This window comes from Zootoca vivipara, chromosome 10, assembly GCF_965207765.1.
Source record: "Zootoca vivipara chromosome 10, rZooViv2.hap1.1, whole genome shotgun sequence".
Classification (NCBI taxonomy): domain Eukaryota; kingdom Metazoa; phylum Chordata; class Lepidosauria; order Squamata; family Lacertidae; genus Zootoca; species Zootoca vivipara.
This window is the reverse complement of record NC_142593.1, coordinates 59,766,591-59,783,859: the sequence shown is the minus strand read 5'-3', so window position 1 is coordinate 59,783,859 and position 17,269 is coordinate 59,766,591. Positions and strand designations below refer to the sequence as shown.

The window sequence follows — 17,269 nt, the reverse complement described above, 5'->3', positions numbered from 1 at the left end:
TCAGGATTGAAAGAACACTTAAGAACAGTTGAAAAATCTCATGCAACAGAAATTGGAAAAAAAAAGTTCCCCAGTGAGTCATATTGCACTGTCTGAGGGGTTAAGATTTGAAGACAGCTGGGTTTATTCTGGAGTGCATATTCTGAATAATTGTTGCTACAGATTATTTTCAGATGAAGATTGGAGTTTCCTATTGTCGTGTAAGGTCGGGACACCTGTCGTCTCTTCCCACCTGGCGCTCCAGCTCTTCTTCCCGAAGACCACTGGGCTTCCCCCCTGGAAGGATTCAGCTATGCCCTGATACCTTACTTAGAATCAAAATGCTATAAGCTCATGGTAGACTGCCACCACTAAACGCTTTAACCAAGTCGTTTAGACAAACTTTACTCTGGTAGGAGGCTGAACAGTAAGGACTGGTTTAGCAATGTTAGCCAGGAAGGACCAAAACCCACAGAAATCTCTTTTAACTATTTATTGTAAAAAGAATAGTTAAACAAGCAAAATTATAACAGTTCTCAAAAACGGATTACAGAATAAAACAATAAAACATAACTAACTTACGAATACAAACTTAGAACGGTGTTAAAGAAAACTTAGCTGCATCTTTTCCCTTTGGCAGGTTGCAGCCAAAGTCTGGCAAGCTCAAGGCATTTTCAAGGCTTTCAGGAACAGCAAGACAATGCAGAACAGACCCAAGCCTGGCAGACACCTTGCAGACCAAAAACACATTCTTTTTTCAGACTTAAATCTCCAAAAAAAAACCTAAGGGCGTACACACAACCCCACGTGGGATTTCAGGCAACAGGCCAATCTACGTTGGCTTTACTTTCAAATTAACCTATCAAGAAGTAACAGAGCGTTTGTCTTGTCAATCAATTAAGGAGCTTATGCAGATGTCCGGTGTTTACACCTATTCATCTACTTTCTGTATAGTTTATATCAAGATTCCTTTATTTTGAAATAAGGAGGACACTCACAGGAAGAGGTCAGTTGGAGGTGGGAGGGACCTACAAGGAAAGCAGGGAAGGATGTCTCAGGGTGGGAAACGGGGAGAAGAGGGGTGTGTGGCAGATTAGAGCTTCCTGAGAACTCCGGTGCATTGTGGGTTAAACTATCCCTCCAATGATAGGCAGTTCTCCAGGAGGTGGAACTAGACTGTGTTTAAAAACAAAAGAGGGATAACCGTTAAGGGGAGTCTGTTGAGGAAGGTGGATAGGGAGTGTGGGGAGGGAGGAGGTTAGGTTTGGAGGGATGAAATGCTATATTAAGTCTGTGTTGTATAATGAGAGGAATGCGCAATAAGTTACCAGTGAAATCCATGTTCTCAAGTTAATAAATAAAGTTAAAAGTGTGCCAAAACGCTAATTGACTCCAGCAGTGTGTCAGTTTCTCCAGTTGTGTGACTAAGAAGAGAACCAAGCTTCCCTGGGGTCAGGAAAGGAAGCTAGTTCAAAGTACTTCTGACATACTAAGGGCTGGTCAGTGAAGCCAATAAGTTGCCCGAGGGAAAGGCTAACCAGAGCAGTAGGGATCCATGAGAGGGAAATCCCACTGGTGGTAAGGTGGTGAGGGACTTTAGATAAAGTGCCCTGAGGTAACCTAAAGCCAAGCCCTATCTTTTGTGAAACTGGAGGTTTTCATCCCGCTTTTGCTGAAAGAACAGTGGGAACTACTGTCTGGGTATTAGAGACCCATTGTCCCTTCACAGGTGGCACCCGGGGGGGGAGCTGGGGGAGCCTGTGGGTTGATGAATGATATGATATATATGATACAAATGTGATAAAGGGTATTTTTATTCTCCCCCCTTTTTCTTTTCTATAGCATTGTGTTTTATAAGGGTTGTTTAATAATTTTTGTTTTATTATTTTTCTTTTTGGGTTTTCCCTCTGTATGAATTCTTTGATGAATTGTGAGATGGGGGCTTTGACTGAAGCTCTCCCCACATTCCATGCACTGATAGGGTTTCTTCCCTGTATGAATTCTGTGATGGAAAGTGAGAGTCTTACTGTGACTGAAGCTCTTTCCACATTCCAAGCACTGATAGGGTTTCTAACCCGTATGAATTCTTTGATGGGAAGTTAGATTGATTCCTTTACTGAAGCTCTTTCCACATTCCAAGCACTGATAGGGTTTCTCCCCTGTATGAATTCTTTGATGGGATGTGAGATTCTGACTGTGACTGAAGCTCTTCCCACATTCCAAGCATTGATAGGGTTTCTCCCCTGTATGAATTCTGTGATGGGAAGTGAGATGGATTCCTTGACTGAAGCTCTTCCCACATTCCAAGCACTGATAGGGTTTCTTCCCTGTATGAATTCTGCGATGGGATGTGAGATTCTGACTGTGACTGAAGCTCTTCCCACATTCCAAGCATTGATAGGGTTTCTCCCCTGTATGAATTCTGTGATGGGAAGTGAGATGGATTCCTTGACTGAAGCTCTTCCCACATTCCAAGCACTGATAGGGTTTCTCCCCTGTATGAATTCTGCGATGGGATGTGAGATTCTGACTGTGACTGAAGCTCTTCCCACATTCCAAGCACTGATAGGGTTTCTCCCCTGTATGAATTCTGCGATGGGAAGTGAGAGTCTTACTGTGACTGAAGCTCTTTCCACATTCCAAGCACTGATAGGGTTTCTCCCCTGTATGAATTCTTTGATGGGATGTGAGATTCTGACTGTGACTGAAGCTCTTCCCACATTCCAAGCATTGATAGGGTTTCTCCCCTGTATGAATTCTGTGATGGGAAGTGAGATGGATTCCTTGACTGAAGCTCTTCCCACATTCCAAGCACTGATAGGGTTTCTCCCCTGTATGAATTCTGCGATGGGATGTGAGATTCTGACTGTGACTGAAGCTCTTCCCACATTCCAAGCACTGATAGGGTTTCTCCCCTGTATGAATTCTGTGATGGAAAGTGAGAGTCTTACTGTGACTGAAGCTCTTTCCACATTCCAAGCACTGATAGGGTTTCTCCCCTATATGAATTCTGTGATGGGATGTGAGATTCTGACTGTGACTAAAGCTCTTTCCACATTCCAAGCACTGATAGGGTTTCATCCCTGTATGAATTCTGTGATGGGATGTGAGATTATGACTGTGACTGAAGCTCTTCCCACATTCCAAGCACTGATAGGGTTTCACCCCTGTATGAACTCTTTGATGGGAAGTGAGTTTGGAGCTCTGACTGAAGCTCTTTCCGCATTCCAAGCACTGATAGGGTGTCTCCCCTGTATGAATTCTTTGATGGGAAGTGAGATGGATTCCTTGACTAAAGCTCTTTCCACATTCCAAGCACTGATAGGGTTTCTCCCCTGTATGAATTCTGTGATGGGAAGTGAGATGGATTCTCTGACTGAAGCTCTTTCCACATTCCAAGCACTGATAGGGTTTCATCCCTGTATGAATTCTGTGATGGGATGTGAGATTCTGACTGTGACTGAAGCTCTTCCCACATTCCAAGCACTGATAAGGTTTCATCCCTGTATGAACTCTTTGATGGGAAGTGAGATTCTGACTGTGACTGAAGCTCTTTCCACATTCCAAGCACTGATAAGGTTTCTCCCCTGTATGAATTCTGTGATGGGAAGTGAGATGGGTGCTTTGACTGAAGCTCTTCCCACATTCCAAGCACTGATAGGGTTTCTCCCCTGTATGAATTCTGTGATGGGAAGTGAGATTGCCCTTCTGACTGAAGCTCTTGCCACATTTTCTGCACTGATACAATTTCTTCCTACTCTTTGTTCTTTTGTGTGATGTGAGGCTATCCCTCTGAATGAAGCTCTTTCTTTGATGGGAGGTGGACTGGGAGCTCTGACGGATGTTCTTTCCCCACTCTGAATATTTATTTGACTTCTCCACTATGTGGATTCTGTTGTGGTCCCCCTTGTTCTTCCCTTCCATTTCATCACCATCTGCAATGAAGAGAGTAGCTAATTAGAACCTCAGGAAGAAATGGAGCTCTAAATTATTGATCAAAGTTAATGAATGCTTGTGATAGAGAAGGCATGTCCAACAGGTAGATTGTGATCTACTGGTAGATCACTGGACATCTGTGGTAGATCGCAGTAGATCTCCCCCCCATAAAAAGCTTTGCCCCCCCAAAAGAAGCTCAACAACCTCTGCTAACCTAAAACAGGCTCAACAACTTTGGCCTGATCCCCCCCCCAACGTGCGTAAATCACTGCCAGTTTTTAATTCTGTGAGTAGATTGCAGTATCTTAGGAGATGCCCACCCCTGCTCTAGGTCTAAAACTTCAGGGTTCTTAAGCAATATCCACTCCTTTAACCAGGTCCAGCATGCAGCTTCAAAATACAATTCAAGAGCCGGAACTGCGAACCCTCCTTTGGGGGGGGTTCCATCAACAATATAAATTTTATTCCAGGCTTCTTGCCCTGCCAAATGAAGTTGGCCAGGTCCCTCTGCCATTCTTTAAAACACTTTGTACCGATAATTATTGGTATCGTCTGGAAGAGAAAGAGCATCTATGGAGTACCATCATTTTAATTATAGGTTTAGCTTACTCCAGTTTCCCAAATTTCCCCCATAATGACAGGTTTAGCTTACTCCAGTTTCCCAAATTTCCTTTTATTTCCTTCCACTTTTTAACATAATTATCTTTATACAAATTGGTGTTCTTATTTGTAATCCAAATCCCTAGATAATTGGCTTTATTTGTAATTTTTAAACCTGTCGTTCTCTCTAATTCTTTTTGTTCCTTCTCTCCCAGGTTTATTGTTAATAATTTGGATTTATATTTGTTCAATTTGAAGCCTGAGACCTCACCAAATTATTTCATTTTCATTAATGCTTCTTGTATACCTTCAATTGGGTTCTTTTTTTAATAATAATTTTTATTCAATTTTTCCAAATTAACAAATAAAACAAACAAAACCACATTTTTAGCACAGTTCATCTTAAATTCAATCATCTCAATTTGCTCTGCCGAGCTTTGACTTCCCTCCCTCCCTTCCCACGGTTTTCTTATTTACTCCTGTCTTGCAGTTCACTATTATCCTAACTTCAGTCAATTCGTAGGATTTATTTCAGTCCTGCGAGTGTTTTTAAACTTCTACAGTTTTTCTCCATATAGTCCACAAATTTACTCCAGTCTTTACGGAACTATGTCTCTCCCTGGTTTCGGATCCTACATGTCAGTTTTGCTGATTCAGCATAGTCTATCAGTTTTACCTGCCACTCATCAATCGTTGGTAGTTCCTGATTTTTCCATTTTTGGGCCAACAAAGTCCTAGCCGCGGTTGTCGCATACATAAACAATATTTGGTCTTCTTTCGCAATCTCTCCTCCCATAATTCCTAACAGAAATGCCTCTGGCTTTTTGGGAAAGGTATATTTAAAAATCTTTTTCAGTTCATTATAAATCATTTCTCAAAATCTTTTAACTCTATCGCATGTCCACCACATATGATAAAATTCACCATCTTTTTCTTTACATTTCCAGCAAGTTTTGCTACTCATTCTATACATCTTAGCCAATTTTACTGGTGTTAAATACCATCTATACATCATCTTCAAAACATTCTCTTTCAAAGCAGTACATGCTGTAAATTTCAATGTTTGATTCCACAATTTCAACCACGCGTCATATTCAATATTATGCCCAACATCTTTTGCCCATTTGATCATAACCTCTTTTGTCAATTCATCTTTTGTATACCATTCTAACAACAAATCATACATTTTCGACAATAATTTAACTCTGCCTTCCAGTAATTCTATTTGAAATTTGGACCTTTTATCCTCAAAGCCTATTTTTTTATCATCCTTAAATACATCATTTACTTGGTGATATTGTATCCATCCTGTCAGCACCTCTTTAATCTCTTCATAAGGTTTCAATCTCCAACCCTTCTCTGTTTTAATCAGAATCTCTTCGTATGTGGCCTTCAATTGGGTTCTCAGTGGTGATGATCATACAATCCGCAAAGGCTTTCGCCTTATAATAAAGGTAAAGGGGCCCCTGACCATCAGGTCCAGTCGTGTCAGACTCTGGGGTTGCAACGCTCATCTCGCTCTATAGGCTGAGGGAGCCAGCGTTTGTCCGCAGATAGCTTCCGGGTCATGTGGCCAGCATGACAAAGCTGCTTCTGGCGAACCAGAGCAGCGCATGGAAACGCCGTTTACCTTCCCGCCAGAGCGGTCCCTATTTATCTACTTGCACTTTAATGTGCTTTCGAACTGCTAGGTGGGCAGGAGCTGGGACCGAGCAACGGGAGCTCACCCTGTTGCAGGGATTCGAACCGCCGACCTTCTGATCAGCAAGCCCTAGACTCTGTGGTTTAACCCACAGCGCCCTCCTGGGTCCCCTTCACCTTATAATATTGACTGCCTAAGTTGATGTCCCTTATTCTCGGTTCTTTCCTTAACACTATTAAGAGTGTTTCCAGTGTTGCAATAAATAAAAGCAGGGACAGAGGGCAGCCTTGCCTGATCTCTCTTTCAATATTAAATTCTTCAGTTATTTCACTGTTTATAATTAATTTAGCTTTTTGATTGTCATAAATTGCTAAAATTCTGTTTATAATGTTATTTCCTATTTTCAAACTTTCAAAGGTTTTAATTAAAAAAATCCCATGCCACACTATCAAAAGCCTGTTCCGCACCCACCAATAGCAGTGCTACCTTTTTACTTGGTTTTATTTCAATATATTCCAGTAGATCAATAATTATCCTTATATTATTCTTTATTTGCCTCCCGGTCAAGAAGCCAACTTGATCACTACCAATTACCCTATTTGGAAAAAAATTTCAACCTGTTTGCCAGAACACCTGTAAATATTTTATAATCTGTATTTAACCATGAAATTGGTCTGTAATTCTTAATGAATTTCAGATCTGATCCTTGCTTGGTATAAGGGTTATCCACACTTCATGCAAAGAGTCAGGGGTCTTCCCCTTTTCAAATACAGTAGTGCCTCGACTTACGAATTTAATCCATTCTGAAGGCATCTTCGTAGGTCGAAAAATTCGTAAGTCGAAAAAACCCTATCTAAAACCACCGCGGTTTCTGTTTGGATGTCGAGAAATTTGTAAGCGTGCGGCCATTTGCCCCATTCATAAGTCGAAAAATTTAGTTGTAGAGTCGTTCGTAAGCCGAGGTACCACTGTATCTCATTCACAATTTTTTAAAGTTTAGGTGAAACTACTTCTTCTAATTTTTTGTAACATGATATTGAGATCCTGACTGGGCCTTGGGATTTACCAGCTTCCATTTTCCTTATTACCTCTTTGATTTCATCCGTTTCTATACTTGAATTTAGAAAACTGTATTCTGCAATCTCAGTCTACGGTAATTAATTTTTTGTCAGGTATTTGTTGATTTTATTCTCATTTTTTACTATCTAATTCATATAATTTTTTATAATAATTCAAAAATTGGACTTTAATTTGGACCGGGTCCATAATTTCCTTCCCCTGCTCTAATATCTTATTTATAACTCTTTCCTTTTGTCAACCAGGCCAACATCTTGCCAGGTTTGTTAGCAGATTCAAAATATCTTTGTCTCATCCACTTGATTTTGTTTTCCACTTCTTTATTTATTAAGTTTGATATATGGGATTGTTAATTTTTTTAATTTTTTTGTAGTATTTTCTCATTTTGGGTTTTTTTTAACCAGCTCTTTTTCATTTTCTCTAATCTGCTTATTTATTCCATTATATTGTTATCTAAAATTATTCTTTCTTCATTTGTTTTAATTTCTACCCCTAAAATTCTGCCTTCCTTATCTTGCAATAACAATTGCAGGTTGAAGTTTGGTTTTATGTAGATGACCACTCCCCAAATTCTTATTTTTTAAGACCCTTATATGATTGTTAGATATATCGGTTTCTTGTAGACATATAATGTCCCATTTTTTCTTCTTAAGTACACATTCTATTTTGTTCCTTTTTAATTTGTTGTTCAACCCATTCACATTCCAGGAAATACATTTTAAAACCATACAATTTTATTAAGTTCATATAGTCTTACTTGAATAGTCCAAAAAAGACCAGAAAGGAAAGATGGGGGGGGGAGAAAAAAGAAAAGAAAAATTAAAGTTCTTGGTGGGAAGCCTTATTCTTATCTTAATTCTTCTCACTCTTGGAGTCTCTCTCCTCCTAGTTCTTCCCAGTATTTCCTCCAGAAGATTCTAGTCTCTTCCACCCAATCTAAAATTTATCCTCCTCTCTTTGTGTGTGAAGGTGAGCCGACGGCAAAAATTTATAATTGTCTCTTTTCTTTAACAGAAGGGTCAGAATTTCTTTCATTATCTCAATGTGTTTACCTACTATGCACAGGGGGTTCACTCTACTTTTCAACAAGATTTTATCTCTGAGTAATCTTGAGCTCAAAAATATCAAACAATCACCCGGACCTTTTTTTTCCCTTGACTTGCTCACTCTTATCCTAAATATTTTCTCAGTGTCCAGGAGCAATTCCTCCTCCTGCACTCCTAGCCAATCTGTCAGTTCTTTCAATAATTTTGTTGAAATCTCTTCCTCTTGGTTCTCTTTAATTCCACGAAAGCAGAGAATCATTTTGTTTTATCTCAAGAACGGCGATAGCGTCCCAGGTCTCTTCCTATAATCTCTTTAATTCATCAATTTCTTCTTTGTTTCTCTCTTGAGATTTCCTTGTTTCCTTTTGGTCTGCCTGCATTTTTTTTTCATTGCTTCATCCTGTTTTACTGACTTGGTTTTTACCTCTTGTACTGTATCTAATTCTTTATTCTTTGTTGTTAATTGATTTACTTGGTTTGCAAAGTCCATTATTAAAGTGGATTTTTTCCAATCTTATTTCCCATACTCTCCACCTTCCTGTCTAATGTTTTAATATTCTCATCTAAAATGCTTATCTTATCTCCTAGATTTTTCTCCATCCTTTCCATTGCCGCGAATAATTCTTTGACATCCATATTGTTCTCACTTTCCATTACCAATATTCTCCTTGACTGGTTTGAGGCTGCTGTTAGGCCGATTGTTGTTTGTATCTTTTTTGATCCCATTAGGTTATGCTCTGTTTGCTCTGCTCCTGCTAAGTCGTCTGGTGCTTCTATTCTGTTTTGGGAATGCCCCTTGATTTCATTTATTATATTTCCATTCACGCCCAGATGTATATAGTTTTCCTCTGGTGTTAATAAAAACTAAGGTGAAGTCCAAATATTTTATTTTATTTTAATTTATTTGAGAATCTGAGTCACTTCTTGCTCAACTCCTTAATTTTATTTAAATTTATTATTGCAAGTTTAGGTTTGTCCCATAGGTGGCGCTGACGTGCAGCACAGTCGTTCTTTGATTAACTCAGTCGTAAATCCAATCTTCTTTTAGCCACTAGTTATATTAGTTTCCTCCTTTCTCTCCTCTTCCCCTCTTCCTTTAGCTTGTGAACTAGCTCTTTTATGTCTTTTCCCATTTGTGTTTACTCGTGCTTCCACTATGTCTGCATTTCATTGTGCTGACTCATTTACACCCCCCTCCAAACAGAGTCCAAAAATTCCAGCGTTTCCTCACTTTAGGGTCTCCGCACGGTAGGTTTCTCTGGTTAGCTAATATTAAGTTCTTTCTTAGTTCTATTGTTCAGCCACAGTTTCTCTTTTTTTAAAAAAAAATAATTTTTATTGATTATACACAATAAAACAAGACATACATAACATATTATCCCCCTTCTTCTCCCCCCCTCCATGGGCCCCCTCCTGCCATGAGAGAGTCCCATGCAAAGTGGACAGTCGAAGGCGGTCCATTTTATAATTGGGTTTGTCACCTCCCCCCTCTCGTCCCCCCCAGAGCCCCCTCCTGCCACCAGGAAGCTCTAGAGTGACAAGGAAAAATGAAGGAGGGTGTCCACCCAACTATCTGTCCAAACTAATCTTGTTAACTTTACACAAAAAAGAAAAAGAAAAAACCCACCCACCCCCAAAAAACAAAAACAAAAAACAAAACTATTATAACCATTCATTATACATAAACATTGTTTAAGGGCTTCCCCAAATTCCCCCCTTCCCCGATTTTCATTTTCAATTCTCATTTAACAGATTTCTTATCATTAACCCCATTCTATATTCATCTTGCGACATTCTAAATTTAATATTCTCATTTCCGAATCGTATCTTAATTCCATCTAATCAAACTTACTTTTCTTCCCTTACCTAATTTTTCCTCCAAAAACCTCCATTCCTTTTAAACAATTTCTTCATTCCCGATTTTAATTTGCTATATATCTATCTACTGATATACCTACTCTTCCCCTGATCCCAGCTGACCCCTTCCAGTCCAGCAAGTTCCATAGTCATCAGTCCAGTTTTCAGTCCTTTTAATCCATCCTAATTAACAAAATGTCCATTCTTCCTTCATCCCACCCCCTTTCTCCTATGTTTTACAACCCATACTTCCTTATGCCCCCCCCCCCGGATTTTCCCACTTCCTTGAACGTCCCTTTCCTTGTGGGTGTTCTGAACTCCAAAAAAATTCTGTCCTTCCCCCAGCATAGTAGGGATGTTCCCCAGACCTTCTTGTTGAGCATATTCCTCTTTTCCTTCGTGGTGGACTTCATCTTGTTTTACAATATCACTGTCTTTCGATTCATTTTCTATGCTGTCTTCCTCTGATGTTCCATTATTAATGTCCTCCATCTGTAGATGTTGTTTCATTTCTTGCAGTTGTATTTCATCATGATGCATTCCGATTTTCAGTTCCCACAGGCGTCTCAAAACATTTTGCTGGAACCCAGGTGGATATGCTTTTGTTGACATTTTCAGACCCTTTCAAGGTCAAGACTTGTCTTGAGAGACAGGAAATAGTTGCTCCTTATTTCACCAACAACATTTCACAAAACTGGCTGCCATATATCTTCTCAAAGTTCTATTACCTTAAATTCTATAAAAAATATTTAACATATAAATTCCAAAAAGTCCATACACTCTTTTCCTTCTTTTCCTTTATAATAACACTGTAAGCTTGCTGATCTGTCAGGGCTGCCAGCTCCAGGGAAGACATAGGCTCTTCCCGATTCAAATTTCTCGCATTGCAGGGAATTTTAATCACCAATATACTTCTCCCCTCTTACCCTGCTTCCAGGGGAAAATCTTTTTTCTAAGTCCTTGGAAATATCTTTATAAAAACAAACTTCTTGTCCTGGTTTCGGGTACTTTTGTTAACTGCTTCTTAAATCAACCAGTGGGAGGAGATGGCTTCCGTATTTTTTCTCTCTCTCCCATTTCCGAATTGTAATCCAATAAATTATTTTTTAAATCGTTTACTCACCGTCTTTTTCCAAATCATTCTTTGGAGGAATCCAGCGCTCTCCGCCTCCGTTTTCGGAGCTTCCCTCCGCGAGGGTAACGATGCCGCTCAAAGATGGCCCCCGCGACTTCTACCCTTCTCGCTCCGGAGCTCTTTTGGAGCCTACTGGAGAGTTGGGGAGTCCGGAATGGGGGACTGCCGAGCTATCTTTGTCCCCGGGACGCTCGACCCGGGGCTCTTTAGGGCGCAGCGTCGCTCTTGCTGCTCTCCCCCCCCCTCGCGAAGTCGGGTTGGCTCGGAGCTCGAGGCAAACCCCACCGGACAGTGCTGGCGCTGGACCGGAAGTCCACAGTTTCTCAGCTTTAATTTTGTCCATGGCTTTCAGCCTCTGTCTTAAATGCTTTCCGATTGGGGATTGTTACTATTTAGGGATAGACGGAAGGTCGATTGGTCTTAATTGCAAGTCATTAGAACTTGGTGTGTTGCACAAATCTTTTTAAAGCCCCCCGTGAAACGGGAAAACAGTTATTATCAGTGTTGTGGGGATTGGACCCCTTTTAATTTCTGAAGCTTCCACTGTGTTATTAAGCCTCCCCCCCCCTACGTCTTGCGGCATTGTTTCTGTTGAAAAATAGTTCTGGGGTGTGTGCTCCCTCTTTTATATCAGTCTTTAACATAGTGGGGAGTTCAGCATCTGCTCGCCGGGTTCTAAGGCGAGCAGACGCCAAAGAGTGGTTCTGCCCAGTTGCGCTGCGGTTCTCCCCACTCCGTCTCCACTACAAGATGTTTTTTTAATAAGGGTGAAGCTGGAACTTGGAGTTGGGGAAACCCCTTAATGCGCCGCTTTGGGCTCAGTCCTCAGGATCCTCACCTGAGGTCGGGGAAACGTACGCCTTCCATTGCTCTGTAATTTCTCTCCGGTGTTGGGTCTGCCTCGAGTCTCCAGGAGTGCAATTTCTCACCCATTCACTGAGCACGCTGCTCCGGAAGTCCTGCTCTTTCAGAGGAAGTGTAACCCCATCAAGAGCAGGTGACCTCCCAACCCACTAACAATGCCTGTCTTATCTGGATTGAGCTTCCGTTTGTTGACGCTCATCCAGTCCATTACCAAGGCAGGACACTGGTCCAGCACTTCCACTGCCTCACCTGCAGATGTCAAGGAGAAATGGAGCTGAGTGTCATCAGCATACTGCTGACAACCGCTGCCAATACATTGCGATGGCCGGGGAGCTGTGCTGTATTCCTAACTCAAATTGCCTGCAGATGACAAAGGCGCAGGCCGGTGGGCAGGCAGATGGAGGAGCCTGAAAAGGTGCTCCCCTTCTCCTTCTCCATCTCCATCCGCCTGCCTGCCTCCCCCCACCCCCAAGCTGAGCAAACCCCAATACCTCTCTGGCTCCATCCATCCATGTTCCCATCTCCACTCCCCTGGAACTCACCAGATCTCTTGGAGGTCTCTGAGAGGGAACGCTCAGAGGTTGTAGGGAGGGATGCAGGAGACAACCTGACCAGGTCCACCGTCCATCTTCCCCCTTCCATCCTCGCTAGCTTTGCAGGATCAGGCTCTTTCATCCTTCCTGAGGAGTCAAGGAGCCAAAACAAGCTGCAGGGTCCTGGGAGAGAGGAAGAAGCAAAATAAGACTCAGAGGCTCTGCAGGGTTTCTCCTGCCCTAGATATTCTCCTGCCCCTGGAGAAGCACAAATGGGGCAGCCCCTTCCCAACAGAAGCCCCACTGGTAAACCTCTCCAGTGGTTTCAGTGGTGACCTGAGAGTAGATCTCATTGAACTCAGTGCGGCTTATGGACAGAACTTGGTGCAAAAACCAGTTACCATCCTGTCCCCCAGCCTGAAAACTGCAACCCCAGAGCATGGGCAGAAAACAGATGATCAGCTATTATATGTAGGTGCCCCCATGCTAGGTGCTTTGTATGGAGAGCCCTGTTGACGCTCTTTGAGCTCTCTCATGGCAAGCCAGGCAGATGTTATGGCCATATTTGCCTGTCAGGGGGTTCCATGGAGACCAAATCTGTATGTGGAAGCAGAGGAGCTGGTGATGCCAGTTTTTAAATATCATGAGACGAATACACCCCTTCTCCTTAGATATTGTCTGTGTTTATACACCATCTTCGCAAGTCTCCAGCCGCGAAATGTGGCCCCCACTGTGGCATGGAAGCCATCCAAGTATAGATCTTCCCCGACAGTTCCGGTTTAGTCGCCATTGGCAAAAGTCGTCCCAAAGGGGTCTTCGAGTTTGAAGACCCCTGCCTGGAGGAGATGGGGGGGCGGAAGCTGAAAAAAAACCCCAGAAGAAACCCCAGCCTGGGCTGGCTGGGGACGTGGGTCCGGCAGAGCCAGGAAGAGTCTCACCGCTTCCCGCTAGCCCCTGGAGGCAGCGAGAGAGAGCGGGTGGTAGGCAGGCTCTCGGAACGACGCTACTTCATCCAGGTGCAGCTTGGAGACGGCACCAAATGAGCGGCAAATTCTTCCGAAATTGAAGTGGAATTACAATTGGACTCTGTAAGTAAGATTATTTAAAATTTGAAAAGAATTCGATAAGCGGAGAGGGGATAAAAGGACTCGGAAGTCTCCCCCCCCCAGCGCTGCGTTGAAATTGAAAGTAAAGACAAGCAGCTGCGATCGGACATTGATTTTTAAAAATTAATATCTCCCAAACTCCAATTCGAAACTCTCCCAAATTCAGGGGAAAGGGAGAGTGGACTGTTCACTTGAGACCCCTAGAATTTGGAAAAAGTGGACCTCAGAATACCACAGCAATTCGATCCGAAAGGGAGCCCCCCCCCCGGCAACCAGACAGGCTGACGTCATAATGCACTGCTAGCCGGCTGAACTTTTTAACCCTCGCCTTGCTTAAGAAAGCCTTTGATCTATTCTGACAGCTGCCAGAGCCCTGCCAGAGCGGGGGGAAAGCAGTTTTCTGCCTGTGTGTTGAAAGGGGGAAGGAAATATTTGGATTCTAAAGTCTTTGGCTGGATTATAAGACTAAAATAGAAGGGAATCTCCAGGCTGATTGATGCACCGCCATCTATAGGCAGCTAGCTGTATATTCATCTGTAAAATACTTGCTGGGAATTTTACAGTGACTATCTTTGTTTGATGGACTGTTTTGCTTTACACTGACCTTGACGCTGCAGCTGCAACTCTTAGAACAAAAAAGGAGCCTGCTGACTAAGAACTCTGCTTTAATGATGTCGGGCAACCAAAAATCGCCTAAGGAAAGATCTAAAGCCCAAGAAAAATTGGAAAAAGCGAGACAGGCTGCTTTGGCCCAGCCGAGGAGAGCATCCAACCCAACATTACAACCTGGAGAAGTGCAGGGAGTGCAACAAGGATTACAAGGAACGCAATTTGACCAACTTAGAACAGCCCTGACAGAAATTAAAACCCAATTGGATGTGAATTCGGCAGGTGTCAAAGCACTTGATGACTCAGTGAAAGCAGTGATCAATAGGCTGGATGGAATTGATGCCTCGGTGAAAGCCAATACGGAAGCAATTAGTAAAGTGCAAAAAGATTCGCAATTGGCGACAAAAGAAGCAAAGGAATGCAAAGAGCAAATTAAAGCAGCGGCGGACAGAATCACAGAACTGGAACAGCAAAAAAAAAATCTTCAACGACAGGAACAGGCCACACAGATATCGGTGGCTTTTTTACAGATGCAAGCGCGTGAAAATCACTTAATTCTACGAAAATACCCAGAGGCTGACAAAGGAGAACTGAGCTTGAAAGACCAGGTGATAGATGACTTCACAAACCAGTGGAAGCTGGACAGAGAGGAACTGCAGAAAACGATTCAAAAAGTTTACAGACTACGATCAAGAGGACAGAAGGGAGCAAAAATACTAGGAGACTGTGTGGTAGAATTCCAGACAAGAGCCCAACGAGACGAAATCCTCAGCTGGCATTTCAAAGAGAAATTGAAGATAAGAGGAGAGCAAGTCATCTTGTTCAAATTTATTCCAAAACTGTTTCTCACATTTAGAAACCAATATTAAGATTTGGCAAGTGCCTTGAATAAGAAGAATATTCCCTTTCGCTGGGAATTTCCCGAGGGTCTGGTTTTTACATACAGAGACAGAAGCATAAGAATTAAAAATTTGGAAGACAAGAGAAATTTTCTAGAGAGAAACGTCAAGGACTTCAGTCTGGAAGCACCTGATTTGCCAGAGCCATCATTAGACTCATTGGGAGCAGTCGGTGGAAAGTAAGGAGAAAATGGCATTAAAACTTCTAACCTTGAATGTACGGGGTTTAAACGCCAAAATTAAAAGAAACCGCCTACAGCAGGGGTCCCCAAACTACGGCCCCCGGGCCGGATGCGGCCCAATCGGCCTTCCAATCCGGCCCGCGACGACCCCCGCCGCCCGCTGCCGCCGCCCGCTCTCACGGCGCGCGGCGCAGCGACAATCAAAAAAATCGGCAAAAAAATCGCCGAAAATCCTTTGTGCGCATGCGTACAGGCCTCTCCCGACCCGGAAGAGGTCATTTCTGGTGCACTTCCGGGTCGGGGGAGGCCCATACGCATGCGCACAAGCGATTTTCGGCTATTTTTTTCCGCCCGTGTGCGTGTGCGCATGCGCACGGGCGCGCACTCCCCCGCCCTCCGGCCCGCTGCGCGCGCACTCCCCTGCCGTCCGGCCCACCGCGCGGGCGGCGCGGCAGGCACCGGCCCGCCGCTCGGTAAGTCTGGGGACCCCTGGCCTACAGCATGAGTTGATAAAGCAGAATTTGGATATTATTTGCCTACAGGAGACCCATATTAAAAGACAACATAAAAAATTCTTAATTAATAAAAAATTGGGACAAGCCTTCATTACTTCGGACACAGCCAAGAAAAGAGGAATTGTGATTTATGTTAAAGATAAATGGGAATCTAAATTACTGTTCAAAGACGAAGAAGGCAGATATATAGCAGTGGAAGTAACAGCACAAGGCGAAAAATGGCTGGTTTTAGGAATTTATGCGCCAAATGATGCGAAAGCTAAATTCTTCCAGAAGATTCATGATATCCTATTGGACTATATGGAATAGAAAACATTGATTTTAGGAGATCTGAATGCAGTATCATCTACCTTAATGGATAGATCACAAAGACAGAAGTTTACAAATGATGGAAGATTACCGAAATCCTTCTTTGAGATGGTGGAAAATTTGGACTTAATAGATGCGTGGAGAATCAAAAATCCACTAGAAAAAGAAGGGACTTTTTATTCAGAATCTCAAAAATCGTGGTCAAGGATTGATTATATCTGGATCTCCAGAGAATTGACACCTAGGATATCTAAAACAGAGATTTTCCCAAGAACCTGTTCTGATCATAATGCAGTAGGACTGGACATTAAACTAAACATACAGGGTTCTTTTCGATGGAGAATGAACGATGCTATAACGAGGAAGGAGAAAGTGATAAAAGAAGCCCAAAAAACCCTGAAAGACTACTTTGAGATAAACTTGAGAACTGAAACAGATAAAAGGGTGATTTGGGATGCAAGTAAAGCGGTCATGCGAGGATTTCTGATACAACAAAACGCAATAAGGATAAAGCAACAAAATGAGAAAAAATAAAAAATATTGGAACAATTAAGAGAAAAGGAAAAGAAATTAGGAAAAGATCCAAAAAAACAACAATGTCAGAAAAGCATAAAATTATTACAAGTCCAGTATTCACAGTTATTAAATCAAGAAATAGAATGGAAGATTAAAATGATGAATCAAAAAACTTTTGAATCAGCTAATAAATGTGGGAAATTGCTCGCTTGGCAGCTGAAGAGAAGACAGAAGATGAATACGATTACAACTTTAAGGAACGACGAGGAAATAATACAGAACCCTGTAGAAATAAGGCGTTGTTTTCAGAACTATTACAAACGACTCTATAAGAAAGAAAAAGACCAGATGGACAAGATTAAACAATTTCTGGAGAAGAATGGACTGCAAAAGATCCCATCAGAAATGAAAAATTTACTTAATTTTAATATAACAACACAGGAAATAGAATATGCAATAGGTCA

At 42.2% G+C, this 17,269-nt stretch overlaps 2 protein-coding genes across 3 annotated transcripts in view; one reads left to right on the top strand and one right to left on the bottom strand.

Annotated features, from left to right (window-relative positions):
- The window catches only part of LOC118077248 (uncharacterized), a 45,291-nt gene that overhangs the window by 6,173 nt on the left and 21,849 nt on the right, over window positions 1-17,269 (top strand). The gene's annotated exons all lie outside the window — the stretch shown is intronic.
- The window catches only part of LOC132592816 (uncharacterized), a 38,042-nt gene that overhangs the window by 16,224 nt on the left and 4,549 nt on the right, over window positions 1-17,269 (bottom strand). Inside the window, 2 exon segments of the mRNA XM_088652756.1 lie at window positions 1,887-3,914; window positions 12,679-12,852. Coding sequence (XP_088508882.1) covers window positions 1,887-3,914; window positions 12,679-12,811 — 2,161 coding nt within the window. The 5' untranslated portion in view covers window positions 12,812-12,852.